General features: G+C 35.6%; 1 protein-coding gene across 1 annotated transcript in view; it reads right to left on the reverse strand.

Annotated features, from left to right (window-relative positions):
* TDRD5 (tudor domain containing 5) overlaps positions 1-27,858 on the reverse strand; it is a 44,485-nt gene that overhangs the window by 3,589 nt on the left and 13,038 nt on the right. The window contains exons 6-16 of the mRNA XM_039881629.1: positions 24,408-24,561; positions 22,286-22,497; positions 20,650-20,870; positions 16,414-16,626; positions 15,840-15,906; positions 10,416-10,616; positions 9,756-9,914; positions 7,749-7,907; positions 7,462-7,644; positions 6,572-6,712; positions 5,152-5,287 (exon numbers count right to left, since the gene is read on the reverse strand). Coding sequence (XP_039737563.1) covers positions 5,152-5,287; positions 6,572-6,712; positions 7,462-7,644; positions 7,749-7,907; positions 9,756-9,914; positions 10,416-10,616; positions 15,840-15,906; positions 16,414-16,626; positions 20,650-20,870; positions 22,286-22,497; positions 24,408-24,561 — 1,846 coding nt within the window. The remainder of the gene's footprint in view (positions 1-5,151; positions 5,288-6,571; positions 6,713-7,461; positions 7,645-7,748; positions 7,908-9,755; positions 9,915-10,415; positions 10,617-15,839; positions 15,907-16,413; positions 16,627-20,649; positions 20,871-22,285; positions 22,498-24,407; positions 24,562-27,858) is intronic.

Here is a 27,858-nt window from a genome sequence, read left to right on the forward strand (position 1 = left end):
TAAAGTTTAATTTACAAATTAGGCAGAGTAGAAATTAACTCTAATGGATGGTTAATGTATAAAGCGTGGATATGCTAGACAAAGGGATGGTTTGCATCCTGGGCGGGATGGAGCAGGATGACACAGGATTTCACCATGCTACTCAGAACGGTACTCAATTCAAAACTTATAAATTTCTGGACTTTTCCATTTCATATTTTCATGCACAGTTAACTACAAGGTTACTGAAATTACAGAAAGCAAAACCACGAATAAGGGGAACAAGAATAAGAACAACAGACTTCTTGTCAGAAAGTCACGAGCAGAGTGACATCTTTTAATGCATTGAAAAATCTGTTGACCCATAACTTTATATCCAGAAAAACAATCTAAAGAAATGAAAATAATGGCTTTCTCTAATGTCCAAAAGTGAGAATCCACCAGGAGCAGACCAGCACTACAAGAAATGGTACAGTTCTTCAAGCTAAAAGAAAATAATACCAGATGGAAAGCTGAATTTGCAACAGGCACTGGCAAACTACATCCCGTGGTCCAAATACAGCCTACCACCTGTTTTTTAAATAAAAGTTTTATTGGAAAATAGCTATGCTGATTCATTTGTGTATTGTCTATGGCTGCTTGGGTGCTGTATGGAAGAGGTGAGTATTTACAACATACACCGTATGACTGCAAAGCTGAAAAAATTTACTTTCTGGCTCTTTATAGAAAAGGTTTGTTATAAAAATCAGGTTTCCTGATTTTGTTTATAACAATAAAACAAAGAACACTGGAAATGACAAACATATTTATAGCAAAATAAGAATGGATTTTGAGATTTACAACATAGGAAGAAGTAAAATATATAACAAAAGCTCAAAGGCTGGGATGAGGAAAATGGAAGGATGCTATTATAAGGTTTTCATACTATACACGTAAAAATTTGAAGGTAATAATTTGAATATACAGACTATAAACCCCAAAGCAACCATTTAAAGAGCAAAAACTAAGAGATATAACTATTAAGTCAACAAAGGAAATAAAACAGAATTATTTAAAAAAAAACTAAAAAGAAAGGAGAAAAAAAGAATAAAAGGAATAAAAGGAATGGGAAAGAGAGAAAAACAAAAAAATGGTAGATTTAAACCCAAACATTTTGATTAGCACACTATATTATCTAACCACTCCAACTAAAGATTATTAAATAAGAAAGAAAGACCACGGTACATGCTGCCTACAAGAATTCCACTTTCGATATAAAGATACAGTTAAGTTAAAAGTAAAATAATGGAAAATGATAAACCGTGCTAATATAAGTCAAGAGAAAGCTGGAGTGGCTGTATTAATAATATCAACAAAGAAGATTTCAAAGCAAAGAATATTACCATGCATAGAGAGTAAAATGTAATAATAACAAATGGATGGAGTCATCAATAGGTCATAATAATACTAATAGCTGAGTGTCAAACTACTCGAGGCAAAACCCGATAAAACTGAAATTAAAAAGACAAATCAACAATTGTAACTGTAGAGTTCAACAATTCTCTCTTAATAACTGATCGCACATACAGGTGTAAAATTAACAAGACTATAAAAGACTTAAACAACACTATCATTTTGACTTAATGGGTATTTACAAAATACTTAACCCAATATCAGGCTACGCATTGTTCTGAAGTATACGTGAAAGATTTACAAAGACAGACCATATTCTAGGCTACACAATTATTGTCTTAATTTAAAGGATTCAAAGTATTAATCACAAAATTAAAAATCAATAAAAGACATCTAGAAAATCTCCACATATTTGGAAATTACACAATAAACTTCGAGAAGAGAAAACTCTTAAGGGTAAATTATATTTTGAAATGGATGAAAATAATAATATAACTCACCAAATTCATGCAGCTAAAGCAGTGTTTAGAGGAAAAATTATAGCATTAAGTATTCTAATGTTTAAAATTAAATATAGCATTAAACAGTCTAATATTAAAATTTGTATTAGAAAAGGGCTGTGAAATGAAAGTCTTAAAGTTTGAACTTGAAAAACTAAAAAAAGAGAACATTATAACAAAAGGAAGTAAAGAAAAGAAGTATTTTTAAAGAATTAAGAGCAGAAATCAATAAAATAGAGAACAGAAAAACAACAGAGAAAAATCAATGGAACAAAATAACTAGTTCTTTGAAAGATCAACAAAACTGATAAACCTCTAGGCAGATTAACTACGGGAAAAAAGACAACACAAATTACCAAAACCAGAAATGTGAGAGAAGATATCACTACAGAGATTTAAATTATATAGAAATATTATGACTATATTTTGCTACTAAGTTTTACAGCTTAGATGAAATAGATAAAATCTGTGAAATGAAAACTCCCAAAGGTAATACAAGGAGGAAGATATTGAATTTATAGTTTAAAAATCTTCCTACAGAGAAAACTCCAGGCCCAGAAGGCTTCCCTGTTGAATTCTACTAAATGTTTAAGAAAGAAATAATACCAATTCTACACAAATTCTTACAGAAAAGAGAACATATCCCAACTCATTTCATAAGGGCAGCATTCTCTGGCTACCAAAACCAGGCAAAGACATCACAAGAAAACTAGAAACTAATATCCCTCATGAACACAGAAATAAAAATTCATAATAAGATTTTAGCAAAAGAATCCATGAATCATACATCATGATCCAGAGGGCACTGTCCTAGGAATGCAAGGTTGGTTTAATATTAGAAAATCAATGTAATTCACCATATGAACAGACTATTTTTTTTTTTAAAAAAAGGATAATCTCAATAGATACACAAAAAGCATCTGGCAAAACTGAACACCCGTTCATGATAAAAGCTATCAGAAATCTAAGAATGAACTGGAATTTCCTCAGCCTGACAAGGGGTAGTAGCTAAAAAAAACTAGAGCTAATATCACACATTATTTATGAAATATTAAATGCTACCTGAAAGGTCAATAACAAGGCAGAGGATTTCACCCTCATCGATTAAATCCATCCCTATGTTGGAGATCATAACTATCATAAGAAAAAGGGGGAAAAGCAAAAGATTTCACATGAAGTAAACTGTTTTCCCCTCCACAGATAATATGATCGTCTATAGAGAATCCCCAATAACAGAGCTAACAAACTAAATTTAGCAAGGTCGCAGGATTGAATGACAATATATAAAAATCAACCATGTTTTTATAAACTAGCAACAATCAAAAATTGAAATAAAATCCCATTTATATAATAGCATAAAAATATGAAATACTTAAACACTAGGGATAAATTTAACAAAATACGAATAACATCTACACACTGAAAACTACAAAACACTGCTGAAATTAGAGATGTAAATAAATGAAGAGACAAATTACGCTCACAGATCAGAAGACTTAATATTGTTAAGATGTTACTTCTCCCCAAACTGATCTATGTATATTTTTAAATCCCAATAAAAAATTTTAGCAGGCTTTATGTAAAAATTAAGTGAAATCTAAAATTTGTATGGAAAATGACCTAGAATTTGAAAAACAACAACAAAGTTGTATGACTTCAATATCTATTATACATCTACAGTAGTCAAGACAGTGGTACGAAGGCCGATGAATACATAGGCCAACAGAACAGACTAGGAAGTTCAGTAAGTGACCCACACATATAAGCCTACTCACTTCTGACAACGATATCAGGCAGTTTAACAGAAAAAGGATATCCTTTTCAACAAATGGTGCTGTAAGAACTTTATATTTATATGCAATCGAAATAAAAAATGATCTTTATATCACACCATATACGAAAATTAATGAATTGGACCACAGACCTAAATGTTAAGAACTAAAACTATGGAACTTTTATAAGAAAATTTAAGAGAAAATCTTACTTGGGTTAGGAAAGATTTCGACATAGGATACAAAAAGTTCAAACTATAAAGAAAAAAAAATATCAACAAATCTGACTTCATCAAAATGAAAGCTTCTGCTCTTCCAAAGATACTATTAAGGAAATGAAAAGGCAAGCCACAGACTAGAGAAAATATTTGCAATATATACATATATATTGCAATATATATATATATAACACACATATATATATATATATATGACAAAAGATTTGTGTCCACAATAAAAAATTTTTACAAATCAATAAACAAAAGATAGTCCAATAAAAATGAGCAAATACTTTAACAGGCAATTCACTAAATAAGATATATAGATGGCACATAAACACATGAAAAGATGGTCAACATTACTGGCAAATAGGAAAATGTCAATTAAAACCACAATAAGATACCCTACGAACCCACCAGAATGGCAAAATTAAAAAAGACTGATGATTATCCTTTGTTGGCAAGAATATGGAGCAATGAGAACTTTCATACACTGCAGGTGTGAATACAAAATGCTACAGCCACTTTGGAAAACATTTTAGCAATTCTTAAAAAGTTAAATATGCAGTGACCATATGACCTAGCAATTCCACTCCTAAGTACATACTGAAAAGAAATAAAAACCATTACGTCTACAGAAAGAGCTGTATGTGAATGTTCACAGTGGCTTTACTCATAATGGTCCAGATCTAGAAACGTCCACGGTCTGGTGAACAGGGAAACAGACCGGTACATCCATACGACTGGGAACTTCTCAGCAATAAATGGGAACAAACTTCCGGCACTGGCAGCATCATGAATGAACCTCTAGAACATTTTGCTATGCGAAAGAAGTCACTTTCTTCTTCAAACATGAAAATTACACACTACTTGACTCCCTCAATATGAAATTCTAGAAAAGGGAAAGTAACAAGCCAGGAGCCAGCAAGCAGGGGGAGGGAATGACTGCGCAGGAACGTGAAGAGACTTTCAGATTGATGAAAACATTCTACGACGTAATTGGGTGGTGGTTACGAGACAGTGTACATTTGTCAAAACTCAAAACTGTACATGTAAAAACTGGCAAATTTTACTGTACATAAACCAGAGACACACACACACCCCCCAACCACGGGAGGTGGCAGGGGCGGGGGTGGGGCGGGGAAAGAGTAGCAAACTGAAAGGGAACAGCTGAGCCCAGGACTGGAGACAAATGCTAAAGTCAGGAATTTTTCACGTTATGTTCTGAAAAAATAAAGGTTTTTAGCAACACGATGAATTACTGTATTTGCCAATTACATGTAAACCTACCAGAACCAGAGTATCTTTCTGGGGAATCAGCCCCTGCGGGAGCTGAGCCGAGGGCTGCTGCGGAGAGCTGGGCTCGCTCTGGCTGCGTCTGAATGTCGGCAGGCTCAAACGGGCTCCCTTCTGCGGACTGCTGCGCCTGCACGAGAGAGACGTAGAGCTCCTCCAGTTTGGGCAACGTGGAAGAGTCCAAAGAACTCTGTAAGTCTGGTTGCTGCGGAATGGGAAAAATGAGGCAAAAGCATGACAAGTAACTGTAGCATCACAGAAAGAATTAAGCTTGCTGTTTCCTTAATTATAAACAAAAGATAGTTTTCCTATTATGAAAAAGTCCTCGTTTTTAAGAACCTAGATATTCTCTAGAAAAATAAGTCCTTCTCTAACTTAATAACCATAGATTCAATTTAAAAAAAAAACCATTAATTGAACACACATTATGAGCAAACAGGGTACCATCTGTCGCCATGCACAGCCAAGGAAGATGCAGAAAATGCGACGACATTCCCCGAGCACTCAGTCGGGCATGGTGCTGGATTATTTGCACATTTCTTCATTTAAACGTCAGAATGACTGTTCTAGGTGTTATGTCTTCATCATAGCTTTTTTCACTTAGTATAATGCTTTTTACAGAGAGAGGGAGTAAGTTTCCCTAATGTCAATCAATAAATGACAAGGCAGAGATTTAAGCGCAGTCCAGTCTGTGTTCTCTGTGCTCGACCGCCCCACCTCCCAGTGAGATATGATCCCTGTCCCTAAGGAGCTCACGGTTAGGGAACCAGTGTGTGTGCTGCACCTGGCCACGAAGAGAGGCATTACCTGCAATCCGCAGTGTGAACAACATGCTAGGAAAACACAGAGTGAAAGGAAGGCTCCTCAGAAGCGTCAAATGGAATATTAAGGAGAGAAACAGATGAACATCCCAGAGACTGAATGTGGGCTAAGTGAACGGAGTGCCAAATTTTAACACACAAAAGTACAGAAGTCTGGTAGTCGAATTTCATGAGTCACTCAAATTGTCCTGCTGTTTTCAGGATACTCATAATATAATTGAGAAACAAGAAACAAATGGATTTTGTTCCCTGGTTAGCGCTTTCTGCCAAAGCAACATAAAAGAAGAAAACTGGCCTAGACAACAGGACAGATACGGAGCTTAAAATTTATAGCTGTTACACAGAAATATCTGTTTCTCTATCCCTGCCATAGATATTTAATCAATCTTTTAATTCTAGGCTCAAGATTTTCTTCTGAAGAGATGGAGAACTATATTAAGTTCACGGAAATTAATTTTAAAATCAACATACATTTTAATAACATGTATTCTGTCAGATGCTAAGGGAAGGATCATTAACGAGGATTTTACTCTCTAAAAATGAAAGCACTCCCTCATGCAAACCTGTGAAAAGAACATTCATTAGACATTTACCTTTTGAATCCCAGTTGTCCCGGTATTTTTTTCCTGAGCACCTGGACCTTCTGGTTTTTGAATTTCTTTCACTCCATTCACAAGGCCTGAAGGCTGCCATGAATCATCCCATATATCTTTGGGTGTAGAAAAACACCAATCCTACGGAGGAAAAAATTGCAACAATAAACTGAGATATAGTGCCACATGAACCAAACAGAGGATAACATGGGCAAGGTGAAAGCAAGGAGGCGATGTATGTTAAACCAGAAAAGGTTTGTATTAACTTTCTATCTCAGTGTGTCTCCCTGCATTATTGGTGCATACCCATTATCTCGAATTCCTTTGAATGTACAGATCTCCTAAAAACAAATACAACTTATCTGCGGTATTTTCTTTAATACTGTTTTCAGGCTACGTGATTTTTCATGAGCATCTAGTTTTTAAATGGCATAAATTTTAAGGAGCAACTTAACCGCAGAAATTTCTTCTTTTTCATAACCAGGTGGAAATAAACTAACATTTAAATATATAGTTAGAAGCAATATTAGCAAATATTCTCATTGCAGAGATCCAGAGGTTAACTATTACAAGACTAATGCGACAAAAACAAAATCAGGGAAAACAGTTTATTTATAGATACTAAGGCGGCGACTTGGTGCCAATGATGAAAAAAATCATGATTGAAAGGGCAGATAGGCACGGTGAGTCCATGATTTATTCTTCACTGCTTCATCCTATCCCTATTCCTACCACTACTACCTTTGGAAGAAAAAATGCATTCTTCTGAATTCTCTTCTGATAAATCACTTTGAATTCCAAAACGTATAGCTTTCCTGAGGTGTGGACAATTAAGTTTACAGTTCCTTTTTTCGGTAGTGATTTGCTTTCTTTTTTCTCAAGGATCTAACCTTCTCTGGCATTTCTTCACATGACAGGTATGGCTTCCTTCCACCAAGGTTGGAGGTAAATAAGTGGGAGGCAGCATCACCTCCTTTTCCCATTTTAGCTTGCGAAGGTAACCAGTTCTCATCCCAAATATCATCACCTATGGTCACTGACTCCAGGCACGGCATTCCAGTGGGGATCGCATCCTTGAATGTATCAGAAGACAAAGAAAAGCTTTAATTTACAGTTCCCTTCACTGATGGATATTACATTAATCGCATTTTCAAAAAACGATCTTTCCTTCTCCTACCTCATTTTCTTCCTTCAGATCCTTTGGCTCTGGGATGAACCACTTTGGATCTTCGCAGCTCTTATCTTGGGTTTTCAAAGAGCTAAATTCGGAATCGTTTAATGGCTCCTCTGACTCAGATTTAAGGTGAGTGAAAGTCTTTTCATCATTAATATCTTGCTAGTAGATATGAAAGTTAAATTAGTTGATTTCTTACACTAATGCTGTTTCCAAAATCTACATGCCTATACTCTGGGGGGAATTTTTCCCTGTGGTTCATACAAATGCTACATTATTTTCTAACTCTATCCATTATCCTGGGTCTTCTCATCCTGCTAAACCAGTTCAGACCAACAAACATTCATGGAGCATACATTATGAAATGTGTAAAGGGTAGCTCTGTGGATTTAGAGCAACAGGTCTCTGCTCTAAAGCAACTCAAATATAGCAGGAAGACACACAATCGGATAATCACAGGACAACCGCCAATGTAGACAGAGCTCTCACAGAGATAGGACCAAAATATGATCAGAGGAGGAGGATGTCTAAGAAGATATAATGAAGGAGATAACACTAACTGTAAGGATGTTTCAAAAAGGAGTAGGAGTTACAGGGAACTAGGTGCATAAGAGGCTGGCAGCTGGGCGGGGAGGAGTGGGGGAGGAGAGGGTGGGGTGGGTGGGGTGGGGTGTGTGTAGTCATATGGGAGTCTTGATATATTAAAATATAGGATGGGATAGGGGAGTTTTAAGCTTTATCTTTTTTGTAAAAAATATGCCCTTATTTCATTTTCAAGACTGAAACATGATTATTTTAAAAAATCAACAGAGTGATGATAGGATATTCCAAATTATTTTAAAGGTTGAATTCAATTCACTATTTAAGAATCAGGAAATATAATTGTTCTAATCAAGTAATAATGACTAAGAAAAATTCAGGCTTCAGAGGTCCTTATGAGTTAAACAAGCCCAATTAGTTGTAAGGTAAACTAGAAACCTAAAATCCTTATAATGCTTTAAACATGTAGCAGTAAACATTCATATATATTTTTCAGAATAGATCAGTCTCCCAGTAGTCAAAATGGCCTTTTTTATCTTTCCAAGTAATTAGTAAATGTCTACTAAAAAAAAGATTATAGCTATAATTTTAAGTCAGCTATATAAATCATACTTAAAATATTTTCATATTTTATTCAAACAAAACAAAAAGCTTTATTGTGTCCAAAAAACACTTTTTGGCTCTCAAAATGAACACACCCTACATTCTTAGCCCAGTATCTGCTGTCATGAAGAATATAAGACTCAGAAGATGTGTTTATTTGTTCATTTGTTGAAAAATCACTTAAATTCTTACCGTGTGCTTCACTCTACTTATATCTAAAGTGTAAGTATGACAGTTCCAACCTGGGAAAGTGGTTGTGAAGACAAATGAGTTAGTACAGGTGAGTGCTTACAACAGTGCCTGCCACACAGCACGGGTTCAGTAAATGTTGCTACTATTGTTATTATATTCTTATTTTTACTATAACCACTGGAATAATAATAATACTAATAGTTGTTGTTGTTGTTGTTGTTATTTTACTACTGTGGGTGGGAGTTGCCAAAAGGTTTATAGAGAAAGGAAAAAATGAGAACACTCGAAGAATCTGAGCAGTGTCGGGGGAAGACTGGCTTTCAGATGAGTGGGAGGGAAGCCACAGCTGCACCGAGGCGGCGATGGCACTTAGTGCCTGGGAGAGTTTGTACGAGAGGAAACATGACTGACACAAAGGCGTAAACCAGCCAATGATGAGACACGGTAACTGCTCAGGTCACTGTGTAAAGCTTCCCAAGTTTCCTAGGTTTGGAAAGCCTCAGTTTCCCCATCTATAAAATAAGGATAATTATCGTAACTATGTCACGGGGATTTTATGAAGATCAAATAAAACATCATACTTAAAGTGCTATTTATAATGTTTAGCACATAGTAAGTAGTCGTAAAATGTTAACAATAATAAAAAGAATCATAATATTTGCAAACGCCTCTTACCAGAGAATATAAATCGCTCTCTTTTAACTGTGGACTTATCTCTCGGTCTTCGTTGAAGTAGTGCTGCTGGGAAGGATAACCCAGTTCTGACAGGATGACATCCTCTGGCCCTGCACTGGACTTAGTGTATAAAGCTATAGGATTGAGTTCTCCAAAACCCTAGGATTAAAAAAAGGAGAAGAAAGGGTTTAATTACTCAGAAAAAAATGAAAAAGCAGTTCATAATTTTCAAATGTTGTGGAAATGTATTATCTTTTAAATTTTAATAGTTAAAATTTCCATATTATAAGTTTTTCCTAGTCACAAAAATTATTAACCTCAATGTTAATGGCGATGTAGACATCGCTGTCAATAATTACAAAATAAGAGATTGAGAGTGTTGTTCTTTTCTAAGAACACCTGAGAGAATTAAATACTTTGGGGTAATTCTTCGATTGTTTAAAATAAAAGCATTCACATTCTAAAGGACAATAAGCCAAACGTATTTTTTCTGTGGTCATCTGAAAATTAAGACAGTATTCTGCATTAAGAAGACAGGAATCTCACAGATGTCTCAAAGATTAAAGAATAAATTGAATAACCTTCTGTTTTAAATTCTCTTATACCCCGAAGTGTCGAGATTAAATAAAATACATTATAAAATACATCCAGACTGCTCACCTTAGAAGGGACATTTTCTCGGCATACAATAGCATGGCCCTCTGTTCTCAAGACATGATGGAAATAGATGTCTTCATTTGAGGATGTATCACACAGAAAAATGTTAAGGATTCCATCTACATATTCATCTACCACCCCCACTAATGGCTTCAAACCACACAACTTCTGGAACTGCAAAATAGCTCTTGATGTCCAATATTCCTGAAACATAATCAAGATATAGATTCAGATGATAAATTCAAACATGAAATTCAGTAACCAAAACCAAAAATAAATTCATAATGAACTAGAGATTTCAGCAGAAAAATAAAACCATAAAAATACTATAACAACACATAGGAGGATATTTATGATTTGGGGATGAAAAAGTCAAAATAAAGGGAAAATGATGAAAAATGTGATTACTGAAAAAATGTATTATTTAAGTAGTGAAAACTTTAATTTCCAGAAATGGTTAGGAGGGTTGGGGGCTGGGTGGAAAAGGTCAAGGGATTAAGAAGTACGAATTGGTAGTTGTAAAATAATCACGGGGATATGACGTACAGCAGAGAGAATACAGTCAACAATATCGTACACCGGGTGGGCACTAGACTAATTGGAGGGATCACTTCATAAATTATACAAATGTCTAACCACTATGTCATACGCTTGAAACTAATATAAAATCATATTGAATGTCAACTCTAATTGAAAAAGGAAAAGAAAAAGAGAAGAAATGGTTGAGTTAGATTACTGGAACCCTCTCACATAAATAATTAAAATTCTGGATAAAATATTTTCAAAACGTATCCAAAAAGCATCAAAGAACTGATAAAAGTATAATTAATTATCAAGCCAAAATTAAAGGGAAAGTGGGAACAATTTTTGCCTTAAGGGTATCTGTTAATCCAGGCAACTTTGAACTTTGGTCAAAGGGAACAGAAATCAAAACCAGTGTCTGCCCATGGTAGGGAGTAGAGTGGAGAACTCTCTTTCATTATGCCAAGTCCTTGTAGGGGTACACATTCAGGACAAGGGGGAAAAGAAAGAAACTAGCTTTCATATGGACTTGCAGCTCCATTTTTGCACCACTTGGGTGGTACATAAATCCTCAAGTTGTTCGTTGAAAGTCACAAGTATTCCTGGTAGTATTCCTAGGCAACTGGCAAAGTGAATGTAAATCTCCCTGGAGGTAGGCAATCTCAGCCTATACTATTCATCTATTTTTACAAATAATTTTTCAAAGACAATGAGCAGTATATAGATAGACAAAGATAAAAAAAAAAAAATACAAAGGAACAACAAATCATAAGAACAAGGAAAAACAACATAACGAACAAACCCTCAAAAACTTTAGACATTTGAAATTCTAGACAAATTATAAAACTAAATTTACTCAGCTTAAAGGAAAAACAAACAAACAAACAAACAAACGGATTAATTTGAAAGCTTCTACGGAGACTAGCAGTTTATAACAACTGATCTAGTAGAATTACAGAGAACTTTTAGAAAGTAAAAATACAATAATCAAAATTAAAAATTAATAGATTGATTCAACAGCACATTGGTAAAATTAAAGAGTAAATCGGTAAACTGGAAGATAAATTGAAAAAATTAACAGAATGCAGCATGGAAAGATAGAAATATGTAGAATAACAGAAGAGAGGTTAAAAGATATGGAAGATAAATTGAGAAAGTTTAACATACTTGAGTTACAGTCCAGAAAAAAGAGAGGCAGGCACAGAGGGGCTATTTATATCTATATCTATCTCTCTATATATGAATATGGGGAAAAGACAATACTTGAAGAGATAATGGCTGGGAATTTGCCAGATTTAATGAAGAGTAACAAGGCACAGATAAAAAGAAGTCCAATGAACCACAAGGTAGAATAAATAAGAATAAAGCCACACATAAATATACTAAAACTGAAGAACACAAGCAACAAATAAGAAATCTTTAAAACAGCTACAAAAAGGACATTGCCTACAAAGGAACGTCCATTAGACTGACAGCTGACTTCTCAAATATGATAGGGAAACCAGAAACCAGTGTAATGATATCCTCAAGGTGCTAAAAATATTAACTACTGATCTCGAATTCTGTACCTACTGAATTCATCTTTCAAGAATAGGTGCAAAGTAATATTTTCAGGTAAACATAACTAAATTTGCCATCAGCAAACCCTCATAAAATGAAATCTTAAAGGATACAATTCAAATAGATGGAAAATGTTCCCAGACGAAGAGTTTGGTAGTAAGAATAAAGAGCTAAGAAACAGAAATATGTAACTAAATCTAAATGGATATTATTACTTTTTCCAGTCAATGTCCTGAGGGGTTAAAAACTATTAACATTAATTACACAACAAAAGTAGATCGGAAGAGGTTAAAGACATTAAAATGTTCTAATGTCCTTACATTGTTATACACATATATATTTCCTAGAGTAATCACTGAAATAACAGTGTCTATTAGTACAATGATTTCAAAAAGCTCTTCAAAATAAGGCATGCAAGGTGAGAAAAAGAAAGAGTAGGTAAGCCAGTGATTTCTCACTCGTTCTGGAAGTCAACCATTCTGTGGCTCGCTCTTCAAGCATTTTCCCCTAACTTCAAGCTGTTCTGCCAGTCCCAAACAATTTTTGCTAACTCTTCAAACCATTGAGGCTGTAGACTGGGGAGTGACCTCAGGAAGAGGCTGAAAAACTCATCATCTTACCTACTGTAGTTTGACTTCTAAGGGTAGATTTATGCTTTTCTGCCTCCTTCTTTATTTTATCTACGGGAGTTAGCACCAAACTACTCTGTTGTTACTCTGCATTACCAAATGCATTAACCATTTTTGAAACCATAAAAAAAATATAAAAATAAAGTGAGATACATTCATTTAGTTAAAAACATGACTGAGTACCTACCACGCACCAAGCACTGATCTAGGCACTGGAGATACAGTGGTACACAAAACAATGTCCCTGATCTCAGGACCTTACACTTTTGTATGGGAACAAATAATTAAGATAATACCAGATAGTGTTATGAAGATGAAACAGAATGACAACGAATGACTTAAGTGGAAGGGTGCACTTTAAATCGGCTGGTCAAGGAAGTCCTTCTTGGACAAATAACATTTGGGCTTAAAACTGAATGACAAGGAGGAGTCAACCATGAGGATTTTTTGCATAAACTATTGCACTGATCAGACTGGGCCAAAGCTCTAAGGCCAGAAGCAGTTTAGGAAGGAAGGAAGAAAACAAAACAAAGAGAACCAATAGCGGAAGCGATCTGGCTGCGGAGAGGCATGAACGCTGGCTCCAAGTGGTCACGAATTCAGCCCTGAACCTCTTGATGGAAGCAGCGAAAAAGAAACCTAGTCAGGGCTGAAGTGCAACCTAGACAAACGATCCTGAATACCGACCTGCACAGAAACGCACCCTGCATATGTTATTTCTAATACTCAAAAATCAGAAGCAGATTGAATGGCTAACAATAAAGGGATAAACAGGCTATAATGCACATTTCCCTAACAGATTACTATGACTCTATTAAAATCGAGAACTATGATAACATAAATACATTTATGCTATAATGCCGAGTGAAAAAGCGAGATATGAAATAGGATCACTATTTTATGTAAACCCTCAAAACCCTTACTCCCAACAACCAATAAACGAAACTGAAAAAACACACATCAGATTTCTAAATTTTATGTGTTTGAGTGGTAGAATTATAAGTAATGTTTTTTTATTTCTTCTTCACTGTTTCTTTCAGATTAAAAAAAAATTTAAGGAAAAAATCCATGTATATACAAGCGACTGAAAAGTTATTTAAGTCAGACAAATATGGTATACGTGTATAGCATTAAGTGTTCTGATGGGAAAACAGAAAATTAGGTGAATAAAACTCCATAAACAAACACAATAAATGGATGAAAAGGCCTGTTTCATCCCACTCCAATCATCTCCCACTGGAGAATGCTTTAAAAGACATTTATTGACTGTGGCAGCTCCCTACGTATACCCTTCCTTCCTTCCTTCCCCAGCATCTAAAGGATAATGTCCATGTTCTGAACACAGACATGGATCTCTTAGGTTCCATTTCTTTTTTTAATTTTTAATTTTTCAATTATAGTTAACATACAATATTATATTAGTTTCAGGTGTCCAACACGGTGGTTGGAAATTTATATAACTTACGAAGTGATCACCGTGATAAATCTAGTACCCAACAGACCATAGTTATTACGATATTACTGACTATATTTCTTATGCTATACTTTACTTCCCCATGATCATTTTGTAACCACCAATTTGTACTTCTTAATCCCTTCCCCTCTGTCATCCACCTCCCTTGTCCCCCTCCCATCTGGCAGCCATCAGGATGTTCTCTGTACCTGAGTTTTCATTTTGTTTGTTCGTTTATTCTGTTCTTTAGATTCCACTTATAAGTGAAATCATATGGTATTTGTCTTTCTCTGTCTGACTTACTCCACTCAGCACAATACCCCCTAGGTCCAGCCATGCTGTTGCAGATGATGAGATTTCATTCTTTTTTTATGGCTGAGTAATATTCCATTGTATATACATATACCACCTCTTTTTTTAATCCATTCACCCAGTCTGTCTCCATATCTTGGCTATTATAAATAATGCTGCAATGAACATAAGGATGCACATGTCCCTTCGAAGTAGTGTTCTGGATTTCAGATAAATACCCAGAAGTGGGATTACTGGGTTCTTCTTTGTCTCTTGTTATCACCTTTGTTTTAAAGTCTCTTTTGTCTGATATAAATATTGCTACACCAGCATTTTATTTATTTCCATTTTCATGAAATATCTCTTTTTCCATCCGTTTACTTTCAGTCTGTCTTTCGATCTGAAGTGAGTATTGTGTAGGCAGCATATATAAGGGTCTTGTTTTCTTATCCATTCAGCCACCTCATGTCTTTGATTGGAACATTTAACACATTTGCATTTAAAGTAATTGTTATAGTTATTGCCATTTTATTTCCTGTCTATTTCTGACATATTTTGCCACTCACCAACTCCAGCTCATCCTATATTATGTAGCCAAACAGAACCACTTCAAATTTCTCAAATTTGAGATGCTTTATGCTTCTCTCACTTTGCCTGGAATCTTTTTTGTCTAGTTAAAGCCCTAATCTTCCTTCGAAATCCCACTCAAATGCCACCTCTTTTATGGGGCCTTCCCTGATTACCTTGAATAGAGATGAGCACTCTTCCGTTTGCACCTCGACCACACACTGTAAAAATCTCTATAGCAAATATGACACAGTACGATTATTTTTGTCTACATGTCTGTCTTCCATGCTATCTATCATGGTTTCTTTGAGGGCTCATTCCATATTTTATTTTTGCATCCTGTGAACCTAGAACCGTTCTTGGCATCAAATATTTGCGGATTAAGTGGAAAACAAGCAAACATACCTCTACTGGTCTCATCCAAGCCAAAGAACAAGGGATAGCCTGAGCTGGAAGCTTTGTGTAGCAGCACCTGCAACGGAGTATCAAATATATAAATATTTAATCATATTTTTAACTGCATGTTATGGAATTTCTAATCCATTTCTTGATTTTAGCTCTTCGCACCATTTCAGAGTATTCTATTCATGTTTTAGATTAATGTCTTACACTTACAAGAAATCTAAGAAATAAAATTGTAAAACATAATATTTTTGAAAACCATGCAATCAAAATATAAGAATAGTTTAAGCTTCAAGCTATATGAATGCAAGTCTTAGCGTGACCCAAAGAAACATTTTCTTAATAAGAGACTGAAATTTAGTCTCATGGCCCATTCAGATTCACAGTCATGTGAAAGAAGACACAACAGATTATAGTCCAACTGTGAAACTAAATGACCGTTTGCCAAGTCTTCACTAAGAAGAAAGAGGGATGGAAAGGAGGGAAGGATAGAGGGAGGAAGGCGAGAGAAAAGAAGAGCGATCCTAACCCTTCAGATTCAAAACTTAAGTTGTGCTTACTAAATTTGTTAACTCACTTGAGGAACCTCAGAGAGGACTTCTGAACGGTTCCAATATTTCCAAAGTCTGGGTAGAACACTTCCACTTCCTGTTTCCCAAGGACTCGATGGATAATGACCCGATACCACCACTTATCCTCAGAAATCCTTACACAACAGAGATGTCCCGGTTGGATAAAATAGTCTGGCATGGCGTATCGATCAGAAACCAGTTGATTAGAATAACAGCGCCTGTGGAATTCCATAATATGGAAACCCGTAGTAGACAAAAAATTAAAGATCATTTTATCGATGTATCAAGAGCAGAAAAGTCTTGGCAAAAAGCGAAGGAAAAAACACCCTCACTTTTTTTGATTTGTTAATGCTTATTAATGCCAATTAATTTTCCTTTTTCTTATCCAAATCCCTTCCCCTTAGCAACAAACATCTTCGAATAGAGATTTATACACTTATTTTATCTCATATTCTCTGCTGAACAGAATGTAAGCAAACTTCACTCCCCAGAGCTTCCTGAAATGAACATTTTAAAGATATCAATGGCCTGTTAATTCCCAAATCCCACAGCCTTTCTCCTTGGCTTTCCATATACCTGCTCTCTCTGCAGCATGACTCTACTGCTGTCCACTCTTTTCTCCTACTACTTTCTTGTTGATAATTATTCCTTTAATGGCTCTGTAACTGCCTTAACAGTTTGGGTTCTCTGGGGGCCTTATCTTTAGTAAGTATAACATACTTAGAGCTCAGGCTTTGGAACCACTAACCTGGGTTCAAATCCTGACTCCGTCATTTGCTAGCTGTGTGAGTTTATCTTTCTGTGCTTCAGCTTACTTGCTGAAGATGGGGATGGGGATAATAAAGCCCTAGTTACAACACGTGAATGTTTAGCACAGAGTCCAAATATAATAAGCACTCAAATATTAACTATTTATTATCCTTGCCATATACCATTTTCATGTCTTATCTCACTGCTGATAAATTGACAATTCTCTGTCTCTACCTTTAGATCCTGCATTCCTTCTTCACTTTAAAACTTTATTTTCAACTGTATGGAAAAGTTGCTAGTTGTCCCTCAATTTCCAATCTCCTTTCTTTTTCTCTGCAGTAACAGACTCCCAAAGTTTAACTGACTATATGGTCATTCAGATTTCCCATGCTCCGTTCCATCTAATGTGGCTATGTGAATACTAATTTCTGGCCAATCAAATGTGAAAAAAAGGTAAAGTTTGCATGATTAAGATGACAAATGTATGCATATTTTACCATAATTTTTTTAAAAAGGTAAAGTGTGAATATTCTACCTGTGTCTTTCAAAGAAAAGGGGATGCCTCCAAGCCCCCACCTACTTTTTTTTGCCTCTACCCGCTGGCTGGAATGAGGACCCAGAGCACGTGGTGGTGGGCTACATTCCAGACCACGTGCATGGGGCAGCAAGACCAAAACACTTGTGTTTCCTAACACCATAAAGCAACCCTATCTGCCTGCACTGCCTGTCAAGGGAAGAAGAAATAAACTTTTACCTTTATGCTACTATCGCTAAGCTATGTCTTTGTAGCAGAGGCTAAACCTAATCTTAATATTGTCCATTTGACACTGCCAATTCACTACCTCATGGTCACCTTAGGTGCACGATGTGCAAGCTTCCAACTCGTAACCCCAGCTCGAACTTACCCAACCTCTAAAGTCAGCACAGTTTGCATATTCTCCCTTTCTCCCTCACCCTTCTGACTTTAGAGGCTGGGTAGGTTCACCAGTTGTCACCAAGACCTGACAATTATACTTTCCTAATTTCTCTCTTCCCTTCCACTCTCACTCACTCTCTCACCAAGACTAACCTATCAGTGGATCTTGTCCCGTGCACTCCATCCAGCTTCCATACTGCGACTAGAGTTATCCTTCTAGAGTACAAACCTGTCGATGTTCTTTCTTAAAACTTTCAGAGGTTCCTCCTGTCAACAGCATAAGTCAAAATTCTTTGCAATGGTGTTCATACTCTAGCTTTTCCCTAGTCTTCCAGTTTCACGTCTAGTCACTGCCCCGCCACATCACCTAGTGGTGACTGCACTTCCCTATTGGTTGTTCCCAGAGCACACCACTCAGTCCATTCGCACCTCCTTGACCGGCAAATTGTTACCTGTGTTTGAGGCTTAGCTCAAGTATCTCCCTCGTGAAGCGTTTCTTCACCCTGCCCAGGCAGAACTACTGCCTCACACGATATCCCACTTACCCTCTGTCTTCCTAGACAATCGTAGTGTTCTTGTATTGTCAGTGCCTCAACATCCCAACACCAAGCAACAACAGATATAGTATTAATAATAACAGCAGCCAACATCTGAGCTAGACTCAATGCTAAGGACTTTAATGTTCACAACTCTGTGAGCTAGGTACTATTATTATCCCCATTTCAGGGGTGAGAAGTAAAGTAACTTCAAGGTCAGAGCCAGTAAGTTTAAAACATGAACTAAATCTTACAGGCATACTGAAATGCAATATATGATAATATTTTCACTAAGTGATTATTTTGTGACTTACAATATACCAAGTGTTCTTGGGTGAAAGATAAGTAAAAAATGTGGTAAAATTAGATTAAAAAAACATGAAATGCTTTTAAAGGGATAGAAAATAAATAAAAGTATTCTTATATGTGACAGTGTAAAAATCAGACATTTGTGAATAAATCTAAAATGATTAAAAATGTACACATTTTACATGGGTTCAATAACAAAGGGCATCGTTTTGCAGGAGAGGAAAGATCATTTAGAGCAGCAGTTATCCAAGCGTAGCTCACGAAGCCCTGGGACCCTGAAACCCTTTCAAGGAGACCATAAGATCAAAACTATTCCAATATTTTAGTATTACGAGAATAGTTATTTGCCCTTTTCGCTGTGCTAACATTTGCACTGATGGTGTGAAAGCAAGGGTGGGTAAAGCTCCAGGTGCCTTAGCTATATCAAGGCTGGGGCACCAAACTTTACTAGCAGTCATTTATTTGTCACTGTCATACATTCGCATTAAAGAAAAGAAAAAGAGAGGCCAATTTCACTTAATGTCCTTGGTAAAGCAACAAACATTAGGTTGATTACATCTCAACCACTGAGTGACCGTCTTTTCAATATTCTCTGTAAAAACACTTCCTAAGTTAAAGGAAGCACTTGTGCATTTGAGTTATGAATGAACTAGTTGCTTTTTTTGTAGAACATTCCTTTTACCTGGAAGGTAAATTAGACACTATTTTCATGGAACACCGTTTCTGCTTGAAAGGACCTTGAAAGGAGCCTGTCACTGCAAGGAAAACAATGACAGCACCTGTTGTCAATGATAAAATTCAAAGCTTTCAAGTGAAAATTAAAATTTTGGAAATGTTGGACCTACCACCACGAGCTTGACAGCTTCCTAATACTTTTCTGATGAGATCAGTGTAATATTGTGATTTTTTTTTTATGTGATAAAATTGTGTCAACATTTGGAAGATCTACATAATTCGGTGAGCTAGTATTTTCCAAATGACCAATGCATGATATTTTAAAATCCCAGAGAGGGTAAAAAGGGCCAGTTTCATTGAGTCCACACTTCTATAAGGGCCCTATGCTTGCTTTAATGCTCTGCTTTGCTATCTTGAAATTCTTAATTGTTAAACAAGGAGCCTTTCATAATTTTGCACTGGAGCCTGCAATTACACAGCCAGTCCTGGATACATTCAAAGTGCAAAGGCAGACCAAAGGATGTTAACATAGCAGAGTATAAGAAGTTCAAATTCCACCTTTCAACTAACCCTCAAGAAACTACTACTTGTCAAGTTTTGGTATACTATCAAAAAATATTCATGATTTTCTGAAAAGGCTATTAAAATACTCCTTTTCTCATCTCTGCATCTGGGTGAGACCACATACATGCATCTACTTCAATCAAAACATATCTCAAGAGAGTAAAGACAGAAGCAGATAGTAAAATCCAATTTTCTTCGATTAAGCCAGATATTAGAAATCTGTAAAAATGTAAAACAATTCCACTCTTCTAGTTTCCGGGAAATAGTGATTTTTCATAAAAACATTATTTACATTTATACAGATAGAGCTATCATTTTTTAACAAAAGGTATTTTTAAAGTTTTGCAGTTTTAATTTCCATATGATAAATATCAACAAACAAAAGTTCTCTTGGGTCCTTGATTTTTAAGAACCCTGAGGCCAAAATGTTTGAGAACTGCTGATTTAAAACGAGAGACACGAAAAATACATCGAAAAGAACAGACTCTTACCGCATTTCAATCATCATATCTTCAAGTAACTCTGAAGAATCCCTGCTATAGATTCGGATGTAGAACTGACTAGGAGAGATGATATACTCCACGAAGACCCCCACGAGGGTACTGGTATCTAACGGTGGCAGTCTGCACAGTTTCTTGTCCCGAACTGCATCTGGTGGGATATCATGATTTGCCATTGCCAGGTTGAGCTGTGATTTGTCAATTTCGACTTGCTGCAAGTTAAAATAAATAAATAAATAAATAAATAAATAAATAAATAAATAAATAAATAATAAATAAAAGAAGCTACTAAAAATCTTTGGGTGACATTTCAAACTCTATGACAGCATTTCTCAAAGTATATTTTACGAGTCACCTTTATCAGAATCACCTGGGAAATTATAAAAATGAAGACTTTTAGGCTTTAACCCAGACTTACTAATTCAGAATACCTGGATGGGGGGCCCGAAATTATGCATTTAAAAAATTTCCTAGGTGATCCTTACCTACGTTATTTTTATTTGCTTACATTAAATTTATTGAGGTGCCACTGGTTAATCAAACTATACAGGTTTCAAGTGTACGATTCAATAATACAGCATCTGTATATTGCATTGTGTGTTCACCACCCAAAGTGAAATTTCCTTCTGTCACCATGTATTTGACTCCCTTTACCATTCTCTACTACCCCCACCCTCCCTCTGGTAACCACTACACTATCCATGTCCATGAGTCTGTCTTGTCCATTTGTTGCTTTCGGTTCTGTATCCCACATGAGTGAAACCATATGGATCCTTACTTACATTAAAATATGAAAACTACTGCCTTGTTATATTAGATAAGATTTTAAAGTGTGTTACAACTGCCCTATACAAAATTAAAAACATGGTACTTCAAATAATCAGGCTGAACTCAGACAGAGTCTCATCCTACCCAAGCTTACCAACAAAGGTAACTTGAAAGAATGAATTAAACTTCAGACTTGTCTTCCAATCAAAAAAAGTAGGATTTGTCAAACACTCTCATCCTAAAATACATTATTTTCCTTTAGGCCTTCCTACTGTCCTCTAGAAAACTTAGCAGGCTCTCCTAACAAAATGTTTTCCTTCCATGAAAGCAGCAGGTACAGACAGTAGAGGGGAAGAAGAGTAAGCAGTTAATTCCTTAATAACAACAAAATAAATAATAGAAGAGAGAACTGTTTGTGGAGATGTAATGAAGGAGAAAAATTAAAAGTGCCTTGTAATTAAGGATAGGTGCGGGGGCAAGTTACAGCAACTATTGAGATATGCAGCAGAAACGAGGGTCCTCAATTCTTCCTAAAGCCCTCCAGGGTTTTCAAGCCTACATTTTCAAAAACCTGGACAGAGAATCTGCGATGTCATCCTGAGAGAACTGTCAAATCTTTAAAGTCATCTGAAAACTTTAAAATGAGACTTGAGGGAAAGCCAGTTATATAAAAGATTGAAAACCAGAATAAATGCTGCATAAGGTGACTACAGATAAAAGCTCTGGGCTCTTCCAAGAAATCATATATCTAGAAATAAGACTTTTGGTTTAAAGAAACCCAATTTTGGTTTAAATAACCATCTAGTTACTTTCCCATAATGCTGAATCTCCAGTGCCCAAGTCTTTAAATCTTACTCACCAGCTGCAAAGGCTTCACCACCAGATTCGGTTTCTTGTAAATCCTCTGCTCTGGCTCTTTACGGTTTTTAAAACAGTAATCCCACGTCGTCTCCTTGATAGTAGCAGCAGTAGACAGTGAATTTCTAGGGGGACTGGAGACACAAGTCTTGGCTTCTATTTTCTTATCTGACTGAACTAAACACGAATGTCTGACTGATGAAACAGCTCCATCTGCAATGACCAACAGAGTAGCCTAAGTATATCTATTAAATAGTTTGTACGATGGTGACTAAGCACATTCTATGTGCCAGGCACTGGGCAATGATAAATAAGAGATATGAACCTGTCTTTGTGGACTTTTCAGTATGCAGACATACAAGAAAGGTTCTAGGTGGGAACAAATCTTATGCTGGGGTAAGTGGTGAAGGCTTCTTAAATTTTGGTGAAAGGTTTTATTTTTCAACATACTGATTTCGATTTATGTCTTGTTCGATTTTAGCAGTGAACATTCATTGTTACTTAATGTACCATGTATGAAATCCAGAATAAGATATCTGAATTTTTAGGGAATTCTCAAATTAAGCATATATTTTGTTCAAATTTACTTGTGTATGATGATTACAAGAGTTTGGCACATTAAACAGACCCCAGGTACATCTAAAGCCATAGTGATTCCTAAAAAATAAACTAGTAAGTGCACAAAGATATGGGTACAGGAATATTCATCACTGTATTTTTTCATAATGACAAAAAAATAGATAAAATCTACGTGTCCATAGATTCACTGAATGAATTATAATATAGTTACATAAAAGAATTACATGTAGTTAAAAGGATGAAATAAACCTGTATATGCTGATATGGAAAAACATCGACAATATATCAAGTGTAAAAAGCAAGGACTTATATTTATATAATACTGTTTTGTGTAAGAAAATTTTACATATGATATATAACTATATTATATGGAAGAGGTCCTGAAATAAACCCACTAAAATTACCACCAGTTACCACGTCTACATTGTTGGAACTTTTTAAATAAGAAAATACTACTTCTGCAATTTTTAAAAAATCTAGCTATGCTTACGTATACATTGAAAAAAGTCTGGAAGGCTATATAAAAATTCTAACACTGATTTTTGGAGGTAAAATGATGGAAAATGTTCAATTTCAACATTCTATTCAGCTGTACTGTCTGAATTTTTTACAGTGAACATGAGTCATTTTAATCAGAAAAATCAACAAAGATACATTTACGCTTTGGAAAAAATAGCTGTCCATCATAACCACTTACAGAAACTTATAAAAATACAAGTACAATATTGTTACTATTGGTTAATAAGACGTTACCATTGAGGGAACTGCGGAAAAAGTACCTGGGATCTCCCTGTATTAGTTCTTAATAACTGCATGTGAATCAGCAATAATCTCAATAAAAATTTCAAAAGAAAAAAAAAACTAAGCCAGAAAAAATACGAAACAAATGAAAATCAAGTGCCCTAAATGCAATGATATCCTGGAGTAAACAGATCCAAAGGCAGGAAAAGAACAATTTTGTGAAAACTGGTAAAATTGGAATAAAATCTGGAGTTAAGTCATGTATCAATGTTAATTTTTTAGTTTTGATAAAAATGTCATAGTAATGAAAGATATTATTAGGAGAAACTGGATGAAGGGCATATGAAAACTCTGAACTATCTTTGCAACTTTTCTATAAACCTAAAATTATCCCAAAATAAAATGTTTATTTAAAAAAAAAAAATACAAGTGCTGGGTCCCAATGCACACCCATTTATTCTGAATCTCCATGTATTTCTAAACAGCTTCTGATATATGGCCAGAGTTTAGACCACTGAGCAACCTAGTGCTTCCCCATCAGCTCACCATTTCAGAAAATTAATTTGGCTAGAATCATCCAAAAACCTGGACAATAAAGTAAATTTTAAAAATTCAGATGGTCTTTATTAATGCAATTTAACCTCATTACAAAAAATATCAACAGAAAGAAAGTCATTATACACAAAACACTTTCAGTTGATGTGACTATAATAAAGAATCTTCCACAACCAATGCTATCTTTTCCCTTGTCCTTACAGGGAAAACTAAAAATCAGGTCTGCATCAAACTGTAATTCAACTCACCAAGTGGTAGAGGCTTCGTGTCAGCATCAAATACCAGTAAGTCTTGCTCTCCTTCTCTGAACTCAACATGGAGAATGTCACTAAGAGCTCCAACGAGTTCTGTCACATTTAAGAAGCCTAACTTTTTCGGTGAAAGTTGCTCTTTAAAAATTGCCTGTCACAAAAAATATCAGAAATAACATGAAACAACAATGTTAGATAACAGGAATATGACATCTACAGATTCCCTTGGACAATGTTTTAACATGGACTCAGCCAAGCTAAGTTTGTAAGGATCGGTGAACGTGGGTATTCCAAGAAAGGCCTGCTTCTATACAAGAGCAATGCAAACCAAGGGACCCATAATCCCTCACAGTAAAACATCTAGGCCACTTCAAGTCCCCTTCAGAGCACATGGTAAATTGAAGGGAAAATTAGGAGACCGCTGTACCTCTCATTTTTAACAATGTCTGAATGTAAAGCAAAAGTCTTTTTTAAAAAGAGGGGAATGCACGAAATACAAAAAATCATAATAAAGCTGTTGATAGTTCCCCATTTTCAGAGAAAGAGTATTCACTATCAGGTTCAACATGCAATAAGGTATTTTTAAAATATTTCCTCAAAATTTTATTATTTCATCCTTGAAGATAGGATAAATAAGCAGGTATCAGTGCATTTCCTACAGTATACTGTTTGATTTTCTTGCCTTAGAAAAGAAGAAAAATTATAACAAATACATACAGAAGAGAATATATAAAGGATAGATACTAAACATGTTTGGTTTAAACTGCACAGTCATTTAGTAAATCTGTCCTTGTTAATAAGCCCTCCCATCGAAATGGTTAGATTCTTAACAAAACTCGTCTCCCTAATCAAGGTAAAGCAGTTGAGCGAATCCTAATTTTTGCTCGCTTCCCGAGACCAGGTGTAGTAAGAAGTCCTTGCTCTGACTTAATCGCCTTGCAGAATATCGACAGGAACACAAAAGGCCAACACCCTGAAAGAACTGATCTCCGACAGAGGGTGGGACCGCTACAGTGCATACCTTTTCGCTCATGTGATGCCGAGACCCAGCTCGACTCTTTAGGACTTTCCCCAGGACACTTTTAAAACTGCGGGCCTACCGTCAGGCTGGTCTTGGTTTAAAAGGGTCAATAACATCCCATCCATAGCTAATCATGAATACCCGAGAAAAACAATTGGCAGAGCTCAGGGGAAGGGTGGTGGTGAACTAGACTTAGTATCTCTACTTCTTCGTACATTCCACTGTTTGATTTTCTTGCCTTAGAAAAGAAGAAAAATCATACCAAATACATATAGAAGAGAATATATAAAGGATAGATACTAAACATGATGGTTTCTGATCATTTTCATGAGTGTCTTTAATGGTTTCTCTACATTCTCTATAAGTGCCTACTACTATGAATATGCAATTCAGTTGAACAAAAGGCTAGTTTGGAAAAGATTTTTTCATGTAAATCATCAATTTTTTAATAAGTGATACTCAAAAGTCTCAAAAAGTTATACAGCGAAAACTAAGTCTCCACTCCTATGCCGCAGTCACCCAGGAGGTCACCTCCCTGGAAGAAACCATTATCGCCAGTTTCTGGTGCGACTGTTCATGGAAGATATATTACCCAATTTTATTATAAATACTGTGTGTGGATTTTCGGTTTTGCTATCTGGTTTCTCTGTCTGCCTTTGTGTGGAGCTCCGGAAAGATCCCCAAAGTGCTACTGCACTTTCTCCTTCAATCAGCGGTAAGAGACCTTGAAAGAATGGCAGATTGTTGACCAGGTATTTCGAGGGGACAAATCATACAGGTGGCTTGTATATCATGTTGGATAAAGAGTTGGCAGATGTTTCTACAAGTTAGAATAAAAGTTAAATTAAATCTATACTTATTATATATTGCTAATCGTAAAGCTGCATTTTCTGCCTAAGACTGTTTACCAAGAAAGGCAAAGAGCCTCCCTATAAAATGAAAAGGTTTGTTTTAATTTATCCAAGATTGTTGACTGGTAACCTTAACACCCTGAATTTTTATTACAGAAGGCTACATTTGCTAAAATGTTTGTAGCAGAAAATTGCTCAGTTTGAGTTGTGAATCTGGCATAGGAGGTTGATTTTATCCATAAATTCTGTGATAATTAAATCATATTCTATTGCAGACTTTATTCTGTAATATCATTATTAAATAAGTGACTTTACTTGTTAATCTAAAAAACATTAATAGCCTTTGTTTTAGCTTTCTCCCATAGGCCTATTTGAAAAAACAAAAACAAAAAATGTTGTGGCTCTAAATGATTCATTTCTTTAAAACAATGTGATTTTAAATTTTCTCCATCACTATCTGACAGATGACGTGTATCTTTCCTAAGTTTTCTTTTTCTTCTACTATGAGTTAACATACATTGAACAATTACTATGTGAAAGGCACTGTTCTAAATACTTTACTTTTAAATCATTTAAATTTCATAAAACTATGAAATTAGGTACTATTGTCCTAAATTTAAACATCACCTATAAAATAGCACAGAGGTGATATATCTTAACCATTGTGCTATAGTATCTCAAAGTGTCCATGTTTATATCTGCAAATATGAGTTTTGATGGCATGGTAGTTAAGAATTAGGATTCTGAAGCCAGTCGCCTGGGGTTCACCCCGACTCCACCCACTCCTAGCTACCTGACCCTTAGGCAAGTTACCTCTCTGTGCCTCAGTTCGTTGTGAAAAGTAAACGAATTACTATATAAAAGGCATTCAGAATAGAGTCTGGCACACAGCTAACACACATATAGGTCTTACCATTTTTTAAAATTAGATAGATGGCCATATCTGAATTAAGATTCTGTAACTTGATTTTTTTTTTTCACTAAACACGATAGTTCCAAAAACGATCCATGTTTCAGAACAAATCTAGTTCATATTTTTAATCTACTACATATTATTCCATTGTATAAATGTCAATCTCAATTTATTTACCTGTTCTCCTATTAATGGCCATGTGTTTCCAGATTTCTGCTATGCTGCACTGTGCACGTGTCAGAGTGTCTCTGAAGTACATATGTGGAAGCGGAGCTGCTGGAACCCTGGGGGTGAATCGCCTCAACACTACCTGCGCTGTCAAAACGCTCTCCAAAGGGGTTTTGTCCCACAAGCACTGTATGAGGTACTGTGTTTCGCCACGTCCCCAACGGACACTTGGTATTATTAGACATTAAAAGTAAATTAACTTTTATTCTAATAATATTATAACAATAAGTGGTAAAAATATCCTTCCTGCATAATGAAATGTTTATTAGGGAGCATATTCTTTACTCTTTTAGTAAAAAAAACCACCGAAATGCAAAACAAGATGTTTACATTCTAGAGCACAGACTTGGAGGATCCAAGGAGTAGCAACAAAATTTCTAGCACAAAAAATATAAGCTATAAAAAAATCATGGTTGGTGAAAAAGAAAACACTCA

Source organism: Pteropus medius, unplaced genomic scaffold, assembly GCF_902729225.1.
Source record: "Pteropus medius unplaced genomic scaffold, Ma_sr-lr_union100, whole genome shotgun sequence".
NCBI classification, from domain to species: Eukaryota; Metazoa; Chordata; class Mammalia; order Chiroptera; family Pteropodidae; genus Pteropus; species Pteropus medius.